Source organism: Pelobates fuscus, chromosome 2 (genome assembly GCF_036172605.1).
Source record: "Pelobates fuscus isolate aPelFus1 chromosome 2, aPelFus1.pri, whole genome shotgun sequence".
Classification (NCBI taxonomy): Eukaryota; Metazoa; Chordata; class Amphibia; order Anura; family Pelobatidae; genus Pelobates; species Pelobates fuscus.
Window position 1 is genome coordinate 41,452,313 of NC_086318.1, and position 25,657 is coordinate 41,477,969.

General features: G+C 40.2%; 1 protein-coding gene across 1 annotated transcript in view; it reads left to right on the forward strand.

The window, feature by feature from the left end:
* ATAD2B (ATPase family AAA domain containing 2B) overlaps positions 1 to 25,657 on the forward strand; it is a 126,208-nt gene that overhangs the window by 17,491 nt on the left and 83,060 nt on the right. The window contains exons 4-15 of the mRNA XM_063442117.1: positions 4,869 to 5,022; positions 7,189 to 7,291; positions 9,361 to 9,478; positions 12,034 to 12,150; positions 13,461 to 13,536; positions 14,287 to 14,388; positions 16,071 to 16,182; positions 17,978 to 18,093; positions 20,816 to 20,990; positions 23,650 to 23,738; positions 24,025 to 24,184; positions 25,250 to 25,340. Coding sequence (XP_063298187.1) covers positions 4,869 to 5,022; positions 7,189 to 7,291; positions 9,361 to 9,478; positions 12,034 to 12,150; positions 13,461 to 13,536; positions 14,287 to 14,388; positions 16,071 to 16,182; positions 17,978 to 18,093; positions 20,816 to 20,990; positions 23,650 to 23,738; positions 24,025 to 24,184; positions 25,250 to 25,340 — 1,413 coding nt within the window. The remainder of the gene's footprint in view (positions 1 to 4,868; positions 5,023 to 7,188; positions 7,292 to 9,360; positions 9,479 to 12,033; positions 12,151 to 13,460; positions 13,537 to 14,286; positions 14,389 to 16,070; positions 16,183 to 17,977; positions 18,094 to 20,815; positions 20,991 to 23,649; positions 23,739 to 24,024; positions 24,185 to 25,249; positions 25,341 to 25,657) is intronic.

Below are 25,657 nucleotides of genomic sequence, written 5' to 3' on the forward strand. Positions count from 1 at the left end.
GATCAAATAATATGCAAAGACAAAAGCTAGAACCAAAATCGTGCAATATATCCAATAGGGTAAAATAGAAGATAAAAAGGAAGATGGTAGTGCACTCACATGAGTAAGAGCTATAGCTAGCTCTAGTATGGACAGCGTACAGCGGTACAATCCCCGCTTATGGGATATGGTGCAGGTGTCTTGCTTCAAAGGTATGTTCAACACTCAAAGAGAATAAAAAAGAGACAACCAATAGTGCTCTCCGAATAAAACAATGGTGTTAGGATATATATAAAAAGGTACTCACAAGGGTGGGGCAGACAAACTGCCCACTGGTATAAGCATTGGTGGTTTAATCCCTGTGACGAACCCATCTGTATAGACTTGTATTGCTGGTTCGTCTGTTTGCCTTGAGTTCGTGGATTTCCTGTCCGTATGCCCTTGTTCGTATGTTTCCCTTAGTACCGATTGAAACTACCGAACCAACGGCCACCCAGGAGATGAGTGTGCGGCTTGTTAACACCTTGACCACAATTAGAACGTTGTGGTTAACACCTCTCCATTCCATTCGTACGGGTGGTCGTCGTTCGTATGCCGAACACGAGGCGGCGGCCATTTTGGACACGAGGCGAATCAGCAGTGTTCGGTGCAAAACCGATGGATCTAAAAACTGACTCTTTATCTACCGAACACCGCTGGAGACGGCCGCCCCCCCTTCTATTTTCCTTGAGGCGTACGAACACCGGTCAGTTCGGGAGTTTCTCTAATTCGTATGGACTTACCCAGGTAGCCGTCCCATGGAGTCATTCGTATACCGAAGGACTTATGAGAGACTTTGACTCCATGGCGATTGGACTATGTACATCGGACCTGAGCGCTATTCGGTAGGAATATGCCCTCAGATCCAGGCTATCTGGGGATACGTTGCACGAACACTATACAATCGGTATTTCTGATTTTATGTATTTTATTGTAGTTTTCGTATTATGTTTTAAAATGGCGATGGTCTCTATCCTCGGAGATAATTAGGTTTCTCCCTAATTATCTCCGGGATAGAACATAATGACTTATGGGTAAAATGGGAAGGGCTTGTATTGAAGCCACTGCGATTGGCTACTGTATAATATATTTTACAGTCTTCCACAAGGTCCCCTAGGGGAGTGTCTACCTTGTGGAGACCTGCATAAATACCGGGCAGGTAGCCCCCATTAAACACATTCCTGTTTGACCTTCAAGATGGAGCTTTGTCTCGTTTGTGGAGGGATTTACTATTGGGACAGCGTTTTCGTTTATTTCTAGCTGTCGAAGGATTTCGGATGAATTTCTGATCGGGAGTTGCCGTATTCGTATGCTCCGTTCGGGAGTTTTACAATCGGTTGGACTAAAATTGCATTTCTGGAGAAAGGGGATTCTCGACTAAACGGCGGCTTCATTCCCCTGGCGGTGAGTGTCTTAACAATCCCCACCTAGGATTTCTTGGAGTCCACAACGATAAAAATGCCAGGTAAAAAACAAAAAATATTATAGAGTGTATAAAAGATGATTGGCACAAATAAAACTAACCAAAAGATCTTTAATAAGTACCGTAAATAAGTATTGGAATTAGCAATTCCATATTGAGAAAGCCTTTTTAGGCGAAACGTGTTTGTGGATTTTATATTGTGGATTTTACTTATTAAAGATCTTTTGATTACTTTTATTTGTGCCAATCATCTTTTATACACTCTATAATATTTTTTGTTTTTTACCTGGCATTTTTTTATCATTGTGGACTCCAAGAAATCCTAGGTGGGGATTAAACCACCAACGCTTATACCAGTGGGCAGTTTGTCTGCCCCACCCTTGTGAGTACCATTTTATAAATATCCTAACACCATTGTTTTATTCAGAGAGCACTATTGGTTGTCTCGATTTTATTCTCTTTGAGTGTTGAACATACCTTTTGAAGCAAGACACCTGCACCATATCCCATAAGCGGGGATTGTACCGCTGTACGCTGTCCATACTAGAGCCAGCTATAGCTCTTACTCATGTGAGTGCACTACCGTCTTTTTATCTTCTATTTTACCCTATTGGATATATTGCACTATTTTGGTTCTATCTTTTGTCTTTGCATATTATTCGATCTTTCCGGGGAAGGCCCATGTGGACACTATCCCTGACCATTTGACCTAAAGAAAGAACTGTCAAGTTAAGACTTTTTTTTTGGGATATACTATTGTTATCCTATTATATTTATTTTGTGTGGCGCAGCCTCCTTTCTTTATTTTCACAACCAACACTTTTACCTGGGCTCTTTGTCTGAGAGCCTCCAGCTTACCTTTTTATATTGTAACCTTTGCAGGGAGACGGGTTGGAATTTAATAAAGAATATTGAAAAATGCTGTAATACAAGGGGCATAGAGTGCAGCATAAACAGGTAGAGGGGTAAAAAAAAAAATAGACCATGAATTTGTGGAAGAAATTGGAACTGGGGAAATCCATGTGGCTGTCCTATCAGTGACAGCACTGGGATGTAACAACTAACAACAAGCAAGTACCCCTGATTAGTGTTAAGGCTTCAGACTCCAAACATTGTGCATTGCTATGCCTATGTGTGTATCCAACTCCTACATGGGGAAGACCTGCCTAAAACAGCCAAAACTGGGTGGTTCCATGCATTGTAGCAGATCCCGAGACTCATGGAAAAGGGATATTGATGCATAATTTCAAGGTCATTGTGACAGAGCTCAGTACTAAGGCTCAGTACCTCCTTCTGAAGATCCTTTTTACAGGAGAAAGTCGAAATCCATCCAATCACAGTGCTCTGTGTCATTTTACACAGCGTGGGAAAGTTCTTTGGAATCTTCCCACGCTGTGTAAAATGACAAAGAGCATTCTGATTGGCTTAAACCAGCCAATCAGAGTGTTCTTAGCCTAATTGCAGGGCGTGGCAAGGCTTTATAAGCCTTCCCCCGCCCTGCAGAGCTCAGTCTGCGCGGAGCCCTCCATGGGTGAACATGGATTTTTTTTTTTTAGCGCTTTAGGGCCCCCACCCACCGCTCAGGGGTGGGGGCCGGGGGGGGGGGGACAGTAGGTCCCCCCCCTTATTGTTATTTTTAGAGCCCCCACCCGCCGCACAGGGGTGGGTGCCGGGGGGGGACAGTAGGCCCCCCCCTTATTTTAATTTTAGGGCCCCCACCTGCCGCTCAGGGGTGGGGGCCGGGGAGGGACAGTAGGTCCCCCCCCTTAGGGCCCCCACCCGCTGCACAGGGGTGAGGGCCAGGGGGGACAGTAGGTCCCCCCCCCTATTTTTAATTTTAGGGTCCCCACCCACCGCTCAGGGGTGGGGGCCGGAAAGGGGGAGGACAGAAGGTCCCCCCCTCATTATCTTCATGGCCCCCACCCGCCGCCCAGGGGTGGGGGCTGGGGGGGGGGGGGAGGAGAGTAGGTCTCTCCCCCCCCCCTTCAACCACTATTGTGGCCAGAAAGAGTCCCTGTGGGTCCTCCTCTTCGGTCTTCAGCTGTCAGCTGAAGCCACTCCCACAGCAGAGCTGACAGCCTCAGCACACAAAGCGCGTTCACAGTGCTTTGTGTGCTGATAGCCCATCTGAAGTATTCACCCATGCGTGAATACGTCAGACGTGAATGAGGCCTTTTTAGGGCCTCTGAACTCGGAAGTCCCTCTGGTGGCCGTCTGATTGACTGCAACAAGAGGTGTTCCAAGCTTCCAATGTAAACACTGTATTTTCTCAGAAAATACAGTGCTTACAAGAAAAAGGCTCCGGGAAGCTGTAGCACTCACCTGAACAACCTCATTAAGCTGAAGTTGTTCAGGTGACTAGTGTCCCTTTAATTATATTTGTGTAAATGCATTACTGTGCAGGATGGGGACAGAGAATAACAAGGGCCGAGGACCACATGGGAGATTTAAAGGAGTGGCATGGCAACCGCTTAAACTGATCTGGACGTGTCCCTGGAATAATGGAACAATGCCCTGCTGGGAAAAATAAATAAAGAAAAAAACTAGCAAACAAACGGTCCATCTTCCGTTCTAAGTGATGGTGACTACCTTCCCAGTTATATCCTCTGGGTTGAATAAGATCAAGGGTAGAATTAGTTAGCTCAGTTATAATAACACATGAGAGCTGCAATTTCTAGTCATTGTTGAAGCATAAAGGTGGATTACCTTTTATTAATTTATTAACTGAGTATTAACTGATGTTGCATTATTTGCATTGTCTGATTAATTTTGACAATGTTAGGGAAATAGTCTTTGTAATGGGTCAGTTGAACTGAAGGTGAATTTTGTATCCCCTTCCCCCATTCTATTTTATATTTTCTCTGGGCTCACAGTCCTCTTTGCATAGTCACCAAGAGGGATATTATTTTATCATTTTACAGCCATCCCAGTAAACAAATTTAACTTCACAACTGACTTCAGGTTTGACAATTCTGAGCATTTCAGCTCTTTTGGAGTGACTGTCTGTTTGCTCAAGGTCCACAGGAGGATTTGTCCATATCTGGAACATGCCCATTGCAGATTATCCTTACACGTGGTCATAGGTCAATTCTAAAACTTTAAGATTTGTTATAGACTACTTTTTTGAGAAACTTTACAAATCAATAAATATAGTGTAATATTTTAAGTTTATATTAAACTGTATCCACCTGAATAAAATACACGTAACAGAAATAGTTTTTCATTATTTATTTTATTTTTTTGTATTTTATTTATGAAAAATCTAAAATATCACATTATAAATTTTAACTGCAGAGATCTAGTAAATGTAATTTTTGCAATGGATCAAACCAACGTATTATTGGTTGATTTCCTGGTAAGACTCAATGCATGTAAATTGGAAACTGTCATTTTCCACATGCTGATGTGGTTTGCTTTCTTCCATTAGCTCTTAGAAGTCACCCACGTCATGTCCAAAAGGAGGGAAGCAATGACCATGCCTGCATCACTAGCGATCGTGAAGTTCGAAGAAGCTGTAGGTCAAAGAGTAGTCAGTTTGAAAGTTTAAACCAGAGCTTGCTGTTTGACCAGCTGGTTAACAGGTATGTAACCAGTTAGCCAGTATCTGGCCTGCCACCTGTCTAACTCTAAACAGTGCTTCAGAAGTCTTCCAATTGGTCTGCAAGCCAGGGACTTTATTGCCTTTCATCATATTAAAGAGATATGATCAGTTTGAAGTAGAACTATGGCTCATTGTTGTGCAATTAAATGGACTCTCCAGTGCCAGGAAAACAAACCGTTTTCCTGACATTGCAGGTCCCCTCTCCCTCCCACCCCAGGTTACAGGGAGACCTGAAGCGCACGCGCATTCTACATCCCCATAGGAAAGCATTGAAAATGCTTTCAATGCTTTCCTATGGGGATTTCAGCGACGCTGTTCTATAAACCCGGAAGTGCCCTCTAGTGGCTGTCTAGTAGACAGCCACTAGAAGAGGAGTTAACCCTGCAAGGTAAATATTGCAGTTTATGTAGGGTTAAGGGTAGTGGGAGTTAAAACCCAGACCACTCCAATGGGCAGAAGTGGTCTGGGTGCCTGGAGTGTCCCTTTAAGTCAGGAATTGTTTAGTGAATATTTCAGGGTTTTTTTTTCTCTCTATGTATTCTTGGGGCTTGGTATTTCTTCAGTTGGTTATGCATTGCAATGTTTGATAATTATATATTATCCTGGTGCAGAACATGGGTTAGTTACCTAAAATTCAGTTTATTAAACATTGCCAGTTCAGTTTCATACAATGGCATCTCTCATGAACTGGTACTTGCAAAATATGGTAAACATATAGAATAAAGAGCTAGCCTTGGGCAGATAATAAGGAGTTGGTTTAAGTGTGTGCAGTTACCAAATACTAAAGTGAGAATAGCTGTCTTCCCTTAAGGGGTTAGCGGTTTAACCCCTTAAGGTAAAACATTTCCCAGGACCTCCAGGAACCATAACAACTGAGATAAAGTCGTTTTGGTGACTGGAGTGTTTCTTTAATTTTTTTCATTTTATAGAATCTCATTTTAAACCAGCTAACCAGCAGTTATTCCACTTGGTTTGCAATTAAAAAATAAATAAATGAAACATATAAATGTTTGCATGTAATGACACACCTCTTTTTGATTAAAGGATCACTATAGTGTCAGGACATTTTTGTTTTTCCTGACACTATATAACCCTCAGGGTCCCCCTCCCTTGGTGCTGAAGTGCCATGACGCATTCAAACTGTCAATAGGAAAGCATTTCTCAATGCTTTCCTATGGACGCTGTGCATGCTGCACGCGCAAATCGCATCCAGCGTCGCAGAAGCGGCTGTCAGGAAGACAGCCTCTAGAGGTTGGATTAACCCCGCTATGTAAACATAGCAGTTTCTCTGAAACTGCTATGTTTACATCTGAAGGGTTAAAACCTGGGGGACCTGGCACCCAGACCACTTCATTGAGCTAAAGGGGTCTGGGTGACTATAGCGTCCCTTTAATTGTTTAATTGCACACAATATTTGCCTTTAGTTTTTCTTTGGTGCTTACAGTGGGGATATGTTAGTGTAATTACACATTTTATTAAACAGGGAAAGTTCTCTTGGATAGAATAGTTTTTTTAAATATTTTTTGTATTTATTTTAATAAATTAAACATTAAGTGGTACTTCCATTTTAAATTAACTTTACTATTATTTAGGTATGAAATAACGCAACTTTATAGTACACACAAAGTGCTGTCCCATTGCAAACATTTAAAATTGATAAAAACTCAAAGCTTTGGGATTATAATGGGGACTTGGTTACAAAGTAGAATTACGGTATACACTTTGTAAGAAATGTTCATTGTTTTAAGTAGTTCTAGCCTAACCTAATAACCTCCGGTATGAAATAAACCCAGTATAAGTTTTAATTATATATAGGAGACTGTTGTCTTTTTTTCTCTCACATAAGTAACCGTTTTCTTTACTTAAAACTGGTAAACATCAGCATTAGATGTCTCTAAACTACATTTCCTATGGTTTCCAGCTAGCCTTAAAACTGGTTGTGTCTTCGAACTCTGGTTCAGATATTCTGCATTATTTCTCTTACACGAGCCACACAATTCAGCTTTTGACTCTTGTAACCAAAGGATTTAAAATCAACATTGAAAGGACAATGTGCCATCCTGCTGTTTTATTAATGGTTGTGTAAATGCTGTACGCTTACTGGAGATTTTCTAACGCAATGTACCATTGTACCATCTCATTGAAGCACTGCTGAAGCTGTCCTACAGGAAATGGACAACATCAACATTAGACGAAGCGGGAAATCCAGGGAGGTGGAGCGGTTACGCATGTGGACAGACACCGAATTTGTGAGTATTCTTGTATTTGATTTTGCATCTTGTGAAACCGAGTTGGCTGCATATAAAATTAATACTTTTAAATTTGCAAGTTAAATGGAATCAACACCTTGGTCAAATACTGTCTTTGGCTATCAGGAGTAAAATGTTTTTGAACACTTATTCTGATCTCCCTGACATGCCCAGTGAGTTTAAATTAACAGAATAATACAAGTTTTGGGTGTTCTGCACATTGATCAGCCTTAACATTAAAACCCACACAGGAAGGTTTATAGCTATCGGGTGCTGATGAGGTTAAGGAGGCAGATCGACAACTCAGTCTGGAGTCTTTCTGGCTAAACTAGGAGATACTTGTAAGGATGGGTGGGAGTAGTGCTTTGAGGTGTCCTTCGATGGTATATGCAACAAGATAATGGAGAAGTATATAGTGTACTACATTGTTTTTTGAATGGGGTATGGAAAGAAGAGATGTACTTATAGGATATTGAGCTGTCAATTAGCTCTGGTTGATGCATATCTCTTGATCCAAGGGAATAGTTCAGAGTGTATGCAATAAAAACAAAATAGACACTACATGTGCAGAATGTCAGGGCAATATAAATTGGTAGAATAAGTAGATGGTGTTGCACGCACATATGATGGAGCCTCCTGATGGCTCATTTTAAAACATTGTGGAGTGGCATAATAACCACTCTATGATACATTGGTGTCTTCTCCATGAAATGTATACAACAGAACAAACCACAAAAGCATACTGCACACTGTATGGAAAATAAGTGCATATAAATGAAAATCTGCTTAAGAGCAAATGTAAGGTTTTGCTCAATAAACAGAACCTGGGTGGTACATTCCTAATGTTCCACCCAATTTCTATGGGTTGAGCAAAAGTAAGGTTTGGTAACGTACTAGACTATATACTCCTCCATTGTCCCATTGCTCTTGTTGCATAAACCATCTGAGGACACCTCAAGGCACTAATCCCACCTTTCCTTAAAACCACCTGCATAATATTGTGTAAGTCCCCCTTGTGCTGCCAAAACAGCTCTGATTCATTGAGACATGAATTGCACAAGACCTCTGAACTTGTCTTGTGGCACCTATCACTAAGACATTAGCAGCAGATCCTTTAAGTCCTGCAGGTTACAAGGGGGATCCTTCATGGATCAGATTTGTTGTTCCAGCACATCCCACAGATGCTCAATCGGATTGAGATCTACAGAATTTGGAGGCTTAGGCAACATCTGGAACTCTTGGTCATGCTCCTCAAACATTTACGGAATACTTTTTGCAGTGTGGCAGGGCGCATTATGCTGCTCTCAGGGAACTCCATTGACATGAAGTGGTGCACGTGGTCTGCAACAACTAAATCACAGCCTATCATTGCATGTAAACTCATGTCACACATGGCTGCCTATTGAGGAGCTGGAACTATTTCCTTATGACATCCTCAGGAGTGGAGCTAGGCTGTAGATGTCAGGACCATTTTATGTCAATGCAAATGATTTTACAAAAACTAAAGGGACTTTACTCATAGACTCATATTACCATACCCACTGCAATTATCTGTAAAGGTTATCCTTGATGGGACACTAGGCACCAAAGCAATTTAAGCTTTATGAAGCAATTTTGATGTATAGATTATGCCCCTGCAGTCTCATTGCTCATGGCAATTTAGAAGTTAAATCACTTTTTGTTAATACAGCACTAGTCACACCTCCCTGCGTGTAACTTACACAGCCTTTCTAAACACTTCATGAAAAATAAATAACCTAGATATCCTAGGTTCCTTTATTGCACATAATGCTTCATGTATCAATTCTTTTCTCCTGCTCTGTTAATAGCTTTAGACCCGACAGGACCCTCCTGTGTGTGTTTAAAGTAACTTTTACAGAGCAAGAGAATTAAGCAGGGAGTGATCATCTATACACCAAAACTGCTTCGTTAGTCTAAAGTTGTTCTGATGTCTATATTATCCTTTTTTGAGTACAGTGCTTTTTACCTAATTAAATGCAGTGTAAACATGTTGTTGAAGTCTTTTTTTATTTTTAGTACTTATGCTAATTATTTAACCAACTTTGTAGGAAAACATGGACATGTACTCCCGTGTAAAAAGGAGACGGAAAAGCCTAAGAAGAAATGGCTATCAAATCAAAAAACACCATGAAGAGTCCTCTGAGGGGGAGGAGGAGGTTTCAGAGGGTAAATGCTTGTATGTTCTATACGAATGATGGCTGCAGCCATCTAATAGAGCTAGCCCTGCACTGAGCAATCAAAATGTGTGATAAGCACTGCAGGATGTGGCAAAAGTATGTACATCCAGATAGATCAATACTATTTGTTTAATTAAAGGACCCGCCAAAGCTCACATCCATTTACTAACCTTAAAACCAATTTCTCTGCATGTTAAAAATAAATATTTTTTTCCTCTTCTTTGTATTTGTGAGTAATTGTAAAACATCATATTTTTCTTTTGTTTCTGGGCTGGACTGCTCTGTCTCACTCACAATGTTTGTTTGGTAAACCCACAATTCTGCCCTCTTCTCAAATCAGAAGCCTGCCCTTGATCTACCTTTTTTATTGACGCATAGAATCCTCTGCCAAGTCTCATTTTAAATCTTTGCTGGTTTGTTCACTAAAGTATAAATTCTTGGGAAATCAAATTGTAAACTCCAATAGCCGAATTTGGAAAACCTCCTCAAGTCCACTATGTTTTTAGGGTGCTGTCAGCATCATTAGTATTACCCTAATTCTCCCAATTCACACAGATAATTGTTACTGTATGCCTTAGAATGCTTACACAATGTCTGCATTTATTTCTACAATATTATGCTTCCTTTACAGCTAATTTTATAAAAATGCATAACAAGTAAGGAATCAGAAAGGGTCCATCACGGATTCTCTCTTCCAAGTCAAACTTTGTGCTGTATCTTTATCAAGAAACACACAAATAAAAAGGCTTGGTGTGGTTAGTTCTAGTGCCTCTGCTGCGATCACAGTGCGTTATAGGTGAAATGATATGACCTGGAATTTATTTATTTATTACTGGTATTTATAAAGCGTCAACAGATTCTGCAACGCTGGACAATTAGTGGAGAATGTACACTATACCCAGACAAATACAAGAGGTAGAGCGTGCCCTGTCCGTAAGCTGATAACTAGCAATTGGAGCTCTTTTATACAAAGTGCTTAGCTAGATAGCCCTATTATGCAGTCATTGTAAAAACACCTCTGTGGAACCAAAGAAGCGAGGAAAGTGTATTTTTAGCTTCTTAAATTAATGTCAGTGTTTGAATGTCGGTTTAATGTCAGTGTTCTTTCTTATTAACCCCTTTTCTGTGCCATTACTTACTGCATCATGGAATTATGAGGATCTTGTTCTTTAGATCCCTTACATAAAACACTACAGAATGTTTAATGTAGTTACATGCTGTACTAGACAGTGAGGACATCCCCATGCTTTATTGGGCAACATGGAAAGATCCCAAATTAATCACAAAGCAGGAAGCAATGAGGGGGGTAGGTGGGGGGGGGGGGGGGGGGAGGGTTCCTTCTGTACCTGCATGTCTAAATATCTACATCATTCTTTCTATAATTCTGAAGGTGGGCAAAATTACAGCTTCAAATAATATATTATTACATATCAAATCTTCAGAAGGGTACAAAGATGCCCTCTTTTATTAAAGAGGAGCTTTCACAAAAAAGCAAAGACCCCCTAAACTGATAAGTTTGTTTATATGGTGGCACTCCGAACAAGACGTTGAAGGTGGATATAATTACCAGAACCTCTTTGTCCATGGAGCTATTATCTTTTTTTTGTATTTTGTTTCAGCCTTCAGCAACTGTCAGTATCTGTCCACATGCGCAATAGCTCCACCTCCCTTGATCACATGTTCAACAGGGCTGCAATTCAATATTAAAAGGGTTTGAATCAATAAACTGAAGTGGTCTGGGTGCCTTCAGTGTCCCTTTAAGGATTCAAACCCTTGTAATATTGAATTGCAGCACTGTTGAAGATGTGATCAAGGGAGGTAGAGCAATTGCGCATGTGGACAGATACTGACAGTAGTTGAAGTGGTCTGGGTGCAGTGTCCCTTTTACACCTAGTGCTGCAATGTTAAAAATGTTTACATTGCAGCACTAAGTCAGCCACTAGAGGGCTTCCTGTAATGAAATGGACTTTTGGTCTGGTGTCTGACGCTGAACTTCCTCCCGTTCTGAATGAGGACCCCCAGCATCAGAATTTTCCCCATAGGAAAGCTTTGATTCAATGCTCTCCTATGGGAAGGTCTAATGCGCGAGCGACATTTGCTGTGCATGCGCATTAGCGCTCACTCATTGCGGGATGCCGGAGGGTGCGGCGCTGGAATCAGTCAAGTAAATAAAGTGTTTTCAATCCTCTATTTACCGGGGAGGAGGCAGGGGGAGTGATAGTGCCTGGAATACTACTTTGTATATTTGCCACTTTAGTATCCCTTTAATAGATGTGCTGTAAAAATACAATTGCATAACCACAGCCAAAATTATACGTGGTAGTGAATCTCTGCCAATTGACACATTTTTTTTCCATGAGATGGTTTACCACACCTCTTGATTGTGTTGAAATTTCAATGAATTCCCAATACGGCCTTTCTGAATTTTTCATAAAGATCCCATCTATATGGCTGCTTCCCTTTAAGCAATCCTAGTTGCAATGTGCTTTGTAGGCTTTTTTAGTTTCAAATATTGAATTTAAACTCTAAACGCAACTTTTTCAGAATCCCCAGAAGAAGGCGAAGATGGAGATGAAGAAGCTGAGGTGGAAGAAGAAAATGACCGACCGTATAATTTGCGGCAAAGGAAAACTGTAGACAGATACCAAGCCCCTCCTATCGGTTGGTAGTGCATGCTGTGGTTGTGTTATTGTAGAATGGTGATGACTATCTTTTGTGTTGGAAATATTGGCTGGATGAAGACCATATCGGATATAATTTCACAAACAAATTCCATGCTAAAATTTCCAATCAGTTTCCTAGAGAGTGCATTTTCCTAGGAAATGGTGCTCACAGCATGGTGCACCCTGCATGTCTCTGTACATTAAATTAAATTAAATTAACCAGAATAAGGTTTCTGGTGGTGTCCACTTTTCCTAAACGCCATGGCTGAAATAGGTCAAGTAATGTTATTTGAATTTCAAAACTAACTTATATTGTCTGTAAAACTGTGCTCAAACTGACAAGTCTTGTGCCACTAGGAGGCCTTAGAGTTACTTTCTGCTGAGTCTACACACACACCTCTCCCCCTTCTCCCCCCTCACTCCACTCTCCCCCCTTCTCCCCTTCCCTTCTCCTCTCCCCCTCTCCCCTCACTCTCTCCCCCCCTCCCCTCACTCTCTCCCCTCCTCTCTCTCTCTTCTCCCCTTCTCCCCCCTCCTCTCCCCTCACTCTCTCCCCCTCTCCCCTCACTCTCTCCCCCTCTCCCCTCACTCTCTCCCCCTCTCCCCTCACACTCCCCCCCCTCCTCTCTCCCTCTTCCCCCTCCTCTCTCCCTCTTCCCCCTCCTCTCTCCCTCTTCCCCCTCCTCTCTCCCTCTTCCCCCTCCTCTCTCCCTCTTCCCTCTCCTCTCTCCCTCTTCCCTCTCCTCTCTCCCTCTTCCCTCTCCTCTCTCCCTCTTCCCTCTCCTCTCTGCCTCTTCCCTCTCCTCTCTGCCTCTTCCCTCTCCTCTCTGCCTCTTCCCTCTCCTCTCCCCTTCTCCCCTTAACACCCCCCCCTTCCTCTCCCCTCACACTCTCTACCCTCTCTCTTTCTACCCTCTCTCTCGTCCTCGCCCTCACCCCCCCTCTCTCGGCTCCTCTCTAAGCCTTTATAAAGTTCTTGCACTTCTGTTTTCTTCTGCAAACAATCATGTTTAATGAAAACAGGCAGCATTGCATTTAGTGTGAGTGGAACATGAGTGTACATTAATAAGAGTTTAGCTGGCATGTTTGAATGTGTACATGTTAATAAGCATTTTTTTTGACTCATTGAAGATGCATTTGGGATGTGTAGGCATTAATGTGCACAAGTATGATTGATGGGCTATAATAAGAATAGTTGTAATATGTGGGTGTTAAGGTTAGTCATGCGCATCTTCTCCATTGTTTTGTCGAAACTTATAGCTTGTATATAATTTTTTTCTTTCTTTCTTTTTTTTCTTTTTCTCACAGAGCCAGCACATCAAAGGAAGAGACAGAGCACTTTATTTGACACCCACAGATCCCCTGCCAGGAGAAGCCATATAAGGTCAGAGTCTGGTACTGGAAAAAAATAGGTGTTTTTTTGTTTTTGTTTTGTTTATATAACCCCCCCCTTATAAACTTTATTTTTATTCAGTGATTTCTTTAGTATCTGCAGGAAAATTAAAGGCGTAAGCTGGATGCCAACCCCACCGGTAATGGCTCAGAATGTCAGCTGAACAATGGCCAGTTATGCATACAATGTGCATATAATTGACATTAGCTAGCCTGGAACTGATTGAGGACGCTTCTGGAGGTGGAGTTACACCTATGGAGCAATCTAAAATGTTTCAGTATGTGCAGCCTTTCAAACTGATCACCATGACCACTTCAAAACAATAAAGTGGTTATGGTGCTAGGGCTAACACTTTTTGCAATGTATACCTGGCTATTGCTCCCCTTTTTTATTTTTACTTTTTACGACTTTTAAATTTTTAGTGTTAATAGCTGGTGAGAGTATTGCTTGGCAAATTTTTTTTTGGCAATTATATATATATATATATATATATATATATATATATAATATTTTTTTTTTTTTTTTTGCTAAATATTTTTTATGTTTGGTTTTATGGCGCATTTTTAATATTAAACTTAACTTCCACAAATAAATAAGGCAAGGTGGTGTCTTAAATGCCCCCAAGTTGTCTTTCTCTCCAGTACTCTGAAATTACTTTTTTTTTTTCCCCCTTTTTTGTTTTTTTCCTTTTTATTTTCAGATATTTTTTATCTTTTGGTTATGTTTATATCATTTTTACAGACGAAAAAAGCATGCCATTCACAGTAGCGACACAACGTCGTCTTCTGATGAAGAACGGTTTGAAAGAAGAAAATCTAAAAGCATGGCCAAATCCCGGAACAGGTATTAAGAATACAAACTGAAGTGATGGACCCCTTTTTTAACCGGTTTATATGAGTGAAAAAACATCATATGCGCTTTACTCCTTTGTAGTAACGTCAGACCCAATTGTATCACATCCTTTGTCACTTAATTGATAGAAAAAATCTCAAATTACACCAGTTGTGAAAGAAACAAAGGAAGCTTTGTTAAGCTTCATAACCACTTCATCTCATTAAAGTGGTTATGGTGCCAGGAATTCCTCTGCACCGAACATTAGCTTAAGTAGCGATGGGCAATATTGACAGGCTGAAAGCATCTGCTGTGTACTCTGAGCCTATCACTGCCACACACACTGGGTATTGTTTGGTATTACTATACACTCCTCCTTAGCTATGTCTACGGTGGCTACTATACACTCCTCCTTAGCTATGTCTATGGTGGCTACTATACACTCCTCCTTAGCTATGTCTACGGTGGCTACTATACACTCCTCCTTAGCTATGTCTATGGTGGCTACTATACACTCCTCCTTAGCTATGTCTACGGTGGCTACTATACACTCCTCCTTAGCTATGTCTACGGTGGCTACTATACACTCCTCCTTAGCTATGTCTACGGTGGCTACTATACACTCCTCCTTAGCTATGTCTACGGTGGCTACTATACACTCCTCCTTAGCTATGTCTACGGTGGCTACTATACACTCCTCCGTAGCTATGTCTACGGTGGCTACTATACACTCCTCCTTAGCTATGTCTACGGTGGCTACTATACACTCCTCCTTAGCTATGTCTACGGTGGCTACTATACACTCCTCCTTAGCTATGTCTACTATACACTCCTCCGTAGCTATGTCTACGGTGGCTACTATACACTCCTCCGTAGCTATGTCTACGGTGGCTACTATACACTCCTCCTTAGCTATGTCTACGGTGGCTAGTCAGATTTGTTAGATTTGTTCATGTTTAATTTTAGATTACTGGGTCCCACCCTTTAAAAAAAAAAAAAAACACCTAAAACTACCGTAAAACTCAATTCCAATGCTAGGACAGACTTTTCACTGCTGGCCGATTCACCTCTGATGAAGTCATGATGACTATTGTACAATGGGATGCTTAGTATGGCAGTTTCCTTAATCAGCCAACCCAAGCACTAAATCCAGTGTTTCTCATACAGAAGCATTGGATGCACACAGTTTGCATGCTGAGGCTGAACGTCACGTAGATTCAATTATTAAATGGTTTTCTGTCAGAAGCACCAAGTGTCTGTCTGTTACTAGGTAATTGTAAGATGAAAACAGTACCATTTACTTCGGAAAGATTAAGTGATTTTGGTAATTAGACTCTCCCTTTAAGAGAATCCCAAAATATGCACTAGTCCTTTAAGGTTTACCAGCCCATTCATTTAGCCAGAACGACCTATACTTTGTAATATATTAAAAAGGAAAAATGCACATATACAAGTGATGGGGAATAAATGTATTCTGCGGAAAAGCAAAAAAACCACCATGTTGTGCATAAAGTATTAATGTACTTCCAATAGTTTTCTAGAACTGTTAAAATATTGCTTGTAAGTATTGTAAGTAATGTTCGGTTTTTAGTGAAGGAACAGAACGTTCTGCAAACTTACTGTAATACCATTTACTCTGTATTTAACTCCTTTGTTCCAATTATACTGACACGTTTTGTGTTTCTGTGCAATAGGTGTTTGCCAATGAACCTCAGAGCAGAGGATTTGGCAAGTGGTATTTTACGAGAACGAGTTAAGGTTGGAGCCAGTTTAGCTGACGTGGACCCCATGAACATTGACCGATCGGTGAGTCAATCCAAGCAATGTTTTTCACATTTTAAGGAAATGTCTCCTTTGTTTGTAATTTGGTAAACAATTTTAGAGACTGGATGCTTGCTGGTAACAATCCTGCCGGTGATTGCCTGCTAATAATGATCAGTGATGAGCGGGAGTGGACATTCTGCAGTAGTATAATTGTGAGACGGGCAGAAGCTGCTTCTTAATGGCTATGGCTGCCTGGCATATTATAACTAGTTGAGAGCAGGCCAAGCAGAAGATATTAATAAAAATTGTCTCCATGACTCCCTGTCAAGTATGGACCATGTCATATGAAATATTGATACTAGCCAGGAGCTGCTTGACGGAGGACTGGCTGCTGGATAGGAGCTGGTAGTTGCCAAACCTTATCGATTAGAGATATCCAAATTCTTTTTATTTTTTGAATAATCCGTTTTTATTAAAGTGTGAATAAGATAAAGTTTAGGCTCGCAGGGCCCGCATTAATAAAAGAATGCAAGAGTACAATATAAGAACAGTATATATCCATAAAGAAATTACATTCAGAGACAGTTTCATTTTAATGTCAGTTTACATCAAATATCACGGCGCCTAGAGAGATATCAGCTATGCCTCACTGATGATGCCTAACAAGGCTGAAACGATCGTCTGGGGTTGCTGTATCTCTCGTGCAGAGGGAACTTGCTGGCATTTCAGATCTGGACTGCCCGTATGGGTGGGACCAGTCTGATATGCTTCAGATATGTTCTCTCTGTAATGGCACAAGATGAGCTAAAACCAGCTTGAGTTCTGAGTGGGGACCCACCGAAGGGCAGGCTATTTCAGCTGCTGTCCATTCTCAGAATACTCTTGCGACCCGTTTTTTGCTCTACATCAAATATCATGTTTCAGTTGTAACTGCGTTCCTCAGCAGAAATTGCAATGCTGTGTCGTGTTAATACCGTGGGTAACCAAACAAGTCCCTCAAGAACTAGATTAATGTGGACATATTAATGTTCAAAATTTCCTTGAAGTTGCGTGTTTACAAACGATTACTATAGTCAATTGTTGTCGATAAGTGTGAAAGTGTGACGTATTGTATTGTGTTGAGTTGTGTTATGACCCAAAGGGGTCTGATATCCAAATTCTTTGCACTTTTTCCCCCGTTAAACCAAGGTAACTAAGTATATCTACCATGATCTGTTGCTAGTTAAATATTTGGTGCTCTTCTTCCTCACTCTGAAATCAGTGTGCAACTTAATGCTGCCGAGTTTCCAAAAATCTGTTTATAACCATATGTTTTATGTGGTGATCATCCAATTCTCATCTCATGTGTCTAGCTGTTTAACAGTAATTCCTGCACTTGTTTCTGAATAGAAAAATAAAACGGTTTCTCAAATCTATGCAACTTTTTAAATTTATTACAAAAACATTTCTGTTTTATAAATTTTAGTTTCACTTAGTTATTTATGTAAAATGTCCTGTGCTCCATTAGAAGTAACTTTTGCAGTGATAATCTCTGGAGCACTTATATAATCCGATTATTTAGTTATGAGGTTAAGAACACTTGTGTAACATAACCTTTCCATACATCGGGAGAGTTGTTCAGATCTTTAAACAATAAATGAGAAAACATGGCATGAAAAAGGATTTTGGCTTTGCGGAATATATTATTTTGTCCTATCAATTGAACTTCACATTTGCTGATTGGAAGCTAAAAGTCTGTTGGAAATTGTAAAATTGTACATTAAAATCCGTTTGAACACTCATGCAAACTTCATGAACACGTTTTTTATTTGCTTTTATTGCTACATTTTTCTTATAGGTTCGTTTTGATAAAGTTGGCGGTCTTAGTCAGCACATTTATGCATTAAAAGAAATGGTAGTTTTCCCTCTTATGTATCCTGAAATTTTCGAAAAATTTAAAATACAGCCACCAAGGTAAGTGCTTGTTAAACACCTTTCATCTGTCACCCAGAAACCTTTCAAGGACATCATGTGGCTTATCTAACATAGATAGGGCTCTTCAACAAAGTGAGAACGGCTGGGAATTCAAAATGAATTTGGGGGCGACCAGGGGTGCTATTTGATGTATTAGATTCGGGAGGGGGGGAAGCATAATTGAAATAAATAATTTTTCCATTTTGTCCAGTTTGATCTTGTTCACTTAGAATTCTCACTTTAGTGAATAACTGAGAGCATTCACGGTAGGAATTGACACAAACAAGAATTGACACAAATAAAATCCTTCCCCAACAGAGCAGTTGTATCTACTTGGTGTCAATCATACAGCAATATGCATCGGAAAAAAGTACAAAATGGGATCTGTATACATGTTTACATTGAGACAAACTTATCTGTATTGTTTACATATTGGAAGAGATTAACCCTATGTATACATAGCAGTTCAAGGAATGCTCCCATATTGGCATTTATGCACTTCCCTCTATATCATGTCACTCTTTTAGATTAATGGAATACCTCGGGCACTTCTTTCAGATTCATTTGTTATAGTACCAAGAAGTCCCTGGCGCTGGCTTACCTTCAAGGCTTAAACCGTTAATGAACGATTTACACTTAAGTCTTCTGTCTGCGCCTGACCGCTCCGTCAGGCGCAGACACTGGGACTGGCCCGTATTGGGTGCTGTAAATACTATTGCAGCTTTTATTAGGGTGAACAACATTTGGCTGCAAATTTTGGGTAATTGTGCTAGGTTGGGTGTACTCCTGCAATAATGGAGAAATTCCGTATGAGCGTGTGTGCTCCAGCCGTGCGGTACAAGCCTATACCTGGCAAAGCATGTAAAATAACAAAGCTAGCACAGGCAATATCTAACTTTTAGCTTGCTATTTGCTTGTGCAAAAATCACAGAAGTGACCATTCCTCTTTAACCAAGCACTATGTATAGGTTGTATTTAGCTTGTTTTAAGGTTAAATATTCATCCATACAATTTGTAGATGATAGGCTTATTTTAATATCAAGTGAAGAGTAGAGGGCACTGTTGCTTTACAGTACCTTTGTGGTAACCAGGGAATTAATGCACTTAAAAAGAGAGTTATAAATTGAGTCTTATTGTGGATGCACACATTTTATTGTGAGGTTTCATTAAAATCTGTTTAATGTTCCCCTTTGGTAAAGTGTTCGGTCTCTGAGCAGCAGCTGCTGTGTTTTGCATGTTACAGTTCGCCAATATGTGATCAGCAGGGAGAGCAGCGTTTTGTGACAGCACAGTCATTTTTCCGGGCCGTGTGGATTAGCTGCTCGCATAACAGATGGCAGACTCTAAAGCCCTTGCCTCAATAAAGACATATTTGTAAACCTTCCTCTTAATGGATTAAAACACACTCACTTGTTGTTCAGAATGACAATTAGCTACCAGCATCCAGAAGCAACTAAATAGTATGTTTGGATCACATTTGAAAAATATAAGCCATAGTTACCTAGCTAGGGAAGAAAATATCTTTATCTCAAATAAGTTGGAGTTTATTTTTTTGCCAAAGTGTGCCTAAACTTTTTTGAGTCCATCAACAAAAGTGTAGTGATTAAGCCCACTTATTGACCAAGCATTCTCTGCTTTTGGTCTCTTAACCCCTTAAGGACACATGACATGTGTGACACGTCATGATTCCCTTTTATTCCAGAAGTTTGGTCCTTAAGGGGTTAAAGGGATTCTCCTGTGCAAGGAAAACATATGTTTTCTTGGCACTGCAGGACCCTGTAGTGCCCCTCTCCCACCCCCCATCCCAATTTGCTGAAGAGGTTAAAACCCCTTCAGTGACTTACCGGAGTCCAGCGCCGATGTCTCTCGGCGCTGGTCAGGCTCCGCCTACTCTCCTCCCCCGCCGACGTCAGCCAGCGGGGGGTGACATAATGCGCACATTAGACCTCCCCATAGGAAAGCATTTTTCTATGCTTTTCTATGGGGATTTCGGCAATGCTGGAGGTCCTAACATAGCGTGAGGACGTTCAGCGTTGTTTAAAACACTTTTCGTGTTCTAAGAACACGGAGGTCCCTCTAGTGGCTTTCTGATAGACAACCACTAGAGGAGGACTTACCACTGCAAGGTATGAAAACTGCAATAATTACACTTGCAGGGTTAAGGATACTGGGAGTTTGCACCCAGACCACTCCAATGGGCAGAAGTGGTCTGGGTGCCTGGAGTGTCCCTTTAAAGGATCACTACAGGGTCAGGAACACAGACCTTTATTCCTGACCTATAGTGTAAAACCACCATTTAGGTAGCTGACTCCCCCTCCCCTTAGTCCCCCTATAAAATAAAAAAAACTTACCTTATTTATAGTACTGCCCGGGTTTGCCGGTACTGACCCCGCCCCCTCACTGACATCATGGCAATTTACGATTTTTAGCCAATTAAATGCTTACCATAGGGAAAGCATTGGATAGGCTGAAATTGGCAAGTAGGCAGAACTGGGGTGGGGCCAAACGCTGGCACTTGTTTTCTTTGACTTTGTCATTCCTACAATTCCTGGAATCAATTCTTCTTTGAACTATAACTGGAAATAATGTAAACATTTCAAGTTTATTGGGAGAACATTTCTCTCATATATAGAGGATCCATTTAAAATGAGTTTTTTTTAATGGAAGTTTTACACATTCCTGGTTCGTTTTCCAATTATGTATTCTTTCCTTTACTCTGCAGGGGTTGTCTGTTTTATGGGCCACCAGGAACAGGCAAAACGTTGGTTGCTCGAGCTCTTGCTAATGAATGCAGCCAGGGAGATAAAAAAGTGTCTTTTTTCATGCGAAAAGGGGCAGACTGCCTCAGCAAATGGGTCGGCGAGTCTGAACGGCAGCTACGGCTTCTGTTTGATCAAGTAAGTTCTCAGGAAAAATGAAAACACTCACACACTGTACATGTGTTGGATAAAGCTTGGGTGCAAGTCCAGTTAGCATATCCTACAAAAATAACTTTACTGAACTGCAAAGCACACAACATCATATCTACTCTAGCTAAATGGTTGCTAGTGAACTGACTGTTAAATACATAGCTCAAATGTTGATTTGACTTAAGGTCATTTCCTTCTTACACTCCGTAAATGCCTTACATTGTGCATTTCAGTGAGCACACTCCTGCTTGACCCCTTAAGTACCAAACTTCTGGAATAAAAGGGAATCATGACATGTCACACATGTCATGTGTCCTTAAGGGGTTAAACTTCATAATATGTTTAACATGTTGATCTTTTACATTTTCAAAATATTGTCTTAAAAATCGTACACATTCATTAGTGCTCTTTACAGTAAAACAGGATTAATAACAAGTGAACGTATATGTAAATCTACATGGTGAAAACTTGAAGCCGTGCTGTTCGTTTTCGTATTTATATTCACAAACCATAGTATTCATTGTTTTTGAAATGATGAAAAGAAAGATCATTTCAATAACTGAGGCATTTTTGCAAAGCCTGCAGTAATAAAATAAGGTTACAGTACCCCCTAGAGCAGGGGTAGGCAACCTACGGCACTAGTGCCATGCACGGCACTCAAGGTGTCTTTGCACGGCACTCAAGGCTGCTAGAGCCAAACATGCTCTGGCCTATCAGGAGTCCCAGTGAAACTTCAGATATCTGCTAATACGAAGAGGTGGTGAAGGACAATCCTCAATTTATGCATTGCATCATGTAGAGGAAGTGATCTCAGATAACTATCTCATATCACTTCCTCCCAGCACTTGTAAATGGGAATCCACACTGTAGTAGAGCAGCCCGCAGCTGCTGTTGCAGCTCCTGTCCTTGACCTGTACCTGGCCAGCCTGGTCCCCACTGGAACCCAGGGAAGCCACCCACACTGCTAGATATACACAGAAATGCACAATAACCCTCCCCTCATACAAATAATACGAACAGCCCACATACAAACATACACAAAATCCGCATAAACGTAACCCGCTAACAATCCACATACATGCACACAACCCCACATGCAGCCTCTCACATGCAATACCCCAAACAACCCCCACACATACACACACTACCAAACACACAATGTGACTTATCCATCCACACACACAATTCCACAAGCAGCCCCCATACACAGCCCACAAACGATACCACAAACTACTCCTTTACATTTACAATATAATAGCTCATATACGCACAAATACAACGATACAAAGCAACTGCAGTATAAATAACACAAGCAGAATACGACAACATACACACCTCAATTTAAAAAAAATAGGACCGGCACGCTACGGGACATCACAATCCTATATCGGCACAGTGCTGCTAAAAGGTTGCCTACCCCTGCCCTAGAGGAAGAGGATGTGCTTAGCAGAGCAATAGCAGAATCATTCGCTGGTTAGAGGATATCTGTATGCAGCATGAAAGACCCTCAGAGCTAACTGCATATAACATGGAATGATAGCTCTGTTTTCTTCATAACTTTTCTAAAGGCTGTGGATTACATTTTACTTGTAAACCCTTCCTCCACATGCCAGATGCGACTGTTAGGCTAATAGGACCCAGGACTGCCAACATTTGCTGGTGGGAAATCCTAACATTACCCTCAAGCTTTTGGTGTGTATCTATTAACACAGACACTAGCTGTGATGCTCTGAATCTAAGCACAAGTGAATTATGGATCTAGAGACCCTGGCTGCAAAGGGAATGCTGCGCACACACACAATAACAACAATGAAACAACGAGAAAAAATTGGAGCCAGTCAAAATAATTAATGTGCGTATGTCAGGTGTACTGAAAGGGCTAATCAGTGAACCTTGAATTCTACCAAATTATCAGATGACAAAATCAAGCATAAAATAGATGATGTGATAAAATTATCAAACCCAACTATAGTGACAACTTGGCTGTTGTAGCCTGAATTTTGTATTTCAGATTTTAATTCTCTGCAATTTAGACGTTCATGAATAACCATGTTAATATTTTATTCCTAAATTACTCCCTAGCCTCTTTGCTTATTTATTTATTATTATTTTTTTATTCCTCCTATGTCTGACTTCTGTTTTCTTTGGAGTTTTTTTAAAACTAAATTTAGGGAGATTTTTAAGTCAACAAATAATGTTTAATGAGTAGAAATATTAAATTAGAAGAAAACAAGAATCTGAGATTGTGAGTGAGATTCTATGATCATAAAGACTTTGAAAAATATAGTAAAATAGCCTGATGAAATGCTCATAAAGACAGGGCAGCAAAGATCTTGGTTAAACTAGATGAATAGAGTGTGTGAGACAGACCATGAAAAATGGGATTGTGAGACACGAAGGACGGGGATTGGCAAAATGGATCTTTGCCTGGGGCATATAAAATCCTTTTACCAGCCTTGTCCTTCCATTCTGTCTATTTTTTTTTTGTCTCTTTCTCTCTCCCTCTCTCTCTCCCTCTTCCTATTATGAAATGCTGAGAAATATGCTGCTATAAATATATAAATATAGTAGTAATAATGATAATATTGCTTAGTGCTGCCAGCCTAACACTATCTGTGAACGTTATTTCATGTCTTTTGCATTTCAGGCATATGTCATGCGGCCATCTATAATATTTTTTGATGAAATAGATGGGCTTGCTCCAGTCCGTTCAAGTCGGCAGGATCAGATCCACAGGTGAACTTGTCATGGAAGCTGGTTATAAAAATATGTAGTACACAAACTGATGCTTTGATGTTGTGATCTCTGCTGAATATTAGTGTAGTTTTAATAAAAATATATATGACAAAAATAACAGAAATAAATTGTATCTTTATATCTATCATGAAGATTGTAAAATGTAATAAACCTTTTTTTTGTTTTGTTTTGTTTTTATTAAAGCCATATGCTATTGGTAGAAAAGAAAATCCATTTGAGAATTTTGTATTATGGGCAATTATGTTGATCTGCCTCTTTCTCATAGTTCGATAGTGTCAACGTTGCTTGCACTCATGGATGGATTGGATAATCGCGGGGAGATCATTGTTATTGGTGCTACCAACAGACTTGATTCAATAGACCCAGCACTCAGGAGACCTGGTCGATTTGACAGGGAATTTCTTTTCAGTTTACCTGATCAGAAGGTGAGCATCAGGTCTAACTTCCTGCTCGTGACAAAAATAATATGCTAAACCTTTGGGCTTAAAATGACTCTGTCGTGGTTATATTTTTTTGTTCTTTCAGTTTTCCTTTCCTTATGTCTCTTATATCTTCATAATAATACTTTCCTCTTTTCCGCGTGCCTCATCTTTTTATTTCAATATTTGGGCATCTCCATTTTGTTCTTGTCTGTCCATGATGTCTGCACTTTGCCCTTCTGTGGGTTTCTTTCGACTGATGGATTGTAGGTAAATTAGATTAGCAATTGAAATGTAACTTTGCTCAAGGTTCACCTACTGAAAAAAATTGCCAAAAAGATCACACTCCCCATGAGAAAAGTAGTTTATTTTTTGCGTATAACAAAACAAGCACATTTAAAAAAAATTAAAGGACAAATAAAATGATGAAAAAGGAATAATATAAAAGTAAAACCTATACAGTGATCGAGCCGCTTAAATTATTGGGACGTGCAAATATTACACTGCTAGAAAAAAAATCCTTCACAAAATGAGTATCAAAATATACTTAATGAGATGATGCTGTATAGTGGTGTTTCTTGGCCTGCTTTGCAATTTTAGAAAACCTCACCTTATCAGATCTGATAATGTGTCGACATGCATTCACAACAGTGGTAAAATGTTATTTTAATTAAAACATGTTACAGACTTTCTTCGAACATGTTGGGTAGCTTCTGGTGCTCTGCAGGACATTCTCAGAAATGTGAAATAATTTAAGCAACACGTCTAATTAAAAACAAAAATAGAGAGATTTTTATTCTTAATTTATGTTATGTTTGTTTGTGGAGTTGGTGCTTTTTTACCACTTGACTGTAAATGGTAGTTATTGAAAACAGTCTGAAAGTGATTGTACAAGTGTTTTTTTTCTGCATAGACAATCCGTTTCATTTGCTGTGTGTAATTCCCTATTAGGCATACATATAGTTGGAAAAAAAACATGGAGTTCAGAGTTCCTTATTAACCTGCTATTAATTGATACATTTTGTTTTCAGCATGACACAGACATTTCCTGTTTGTTTTTCTCTGTACCAGGCAAGAAAGCACATTTTACAAATACACACCAGGGACTGGAACCCCAAACTGTCTGATGCATTCCTAGAGGAACTAGCTGAGAAATGTGTTGGTGAGTTTAACAGCATTTTTTTTCTCCCTGGTGAACTTGCATGTGTTTTAATAATCTTAATATTAATACGTTGTCGACCTTTTTTTTTTTTTTTTTTTCAAGTAATCAAATCTTAATTTTGAAAGTTTTAAATAACTTGTTTTGCAAATACTGTAGTTGTGTGATATCGCCATAATATGCTTAGTTTGCATGTATTCCAGACCATAACATTTATTGATAAGCCATTCAGGCCCATGAGATAACTATTTAATTTCTGTCTTTGCATGAATGACATAGTTTGGCTGGGGGGTGCTGGGCGAATGAGACCCCTGGGGTGC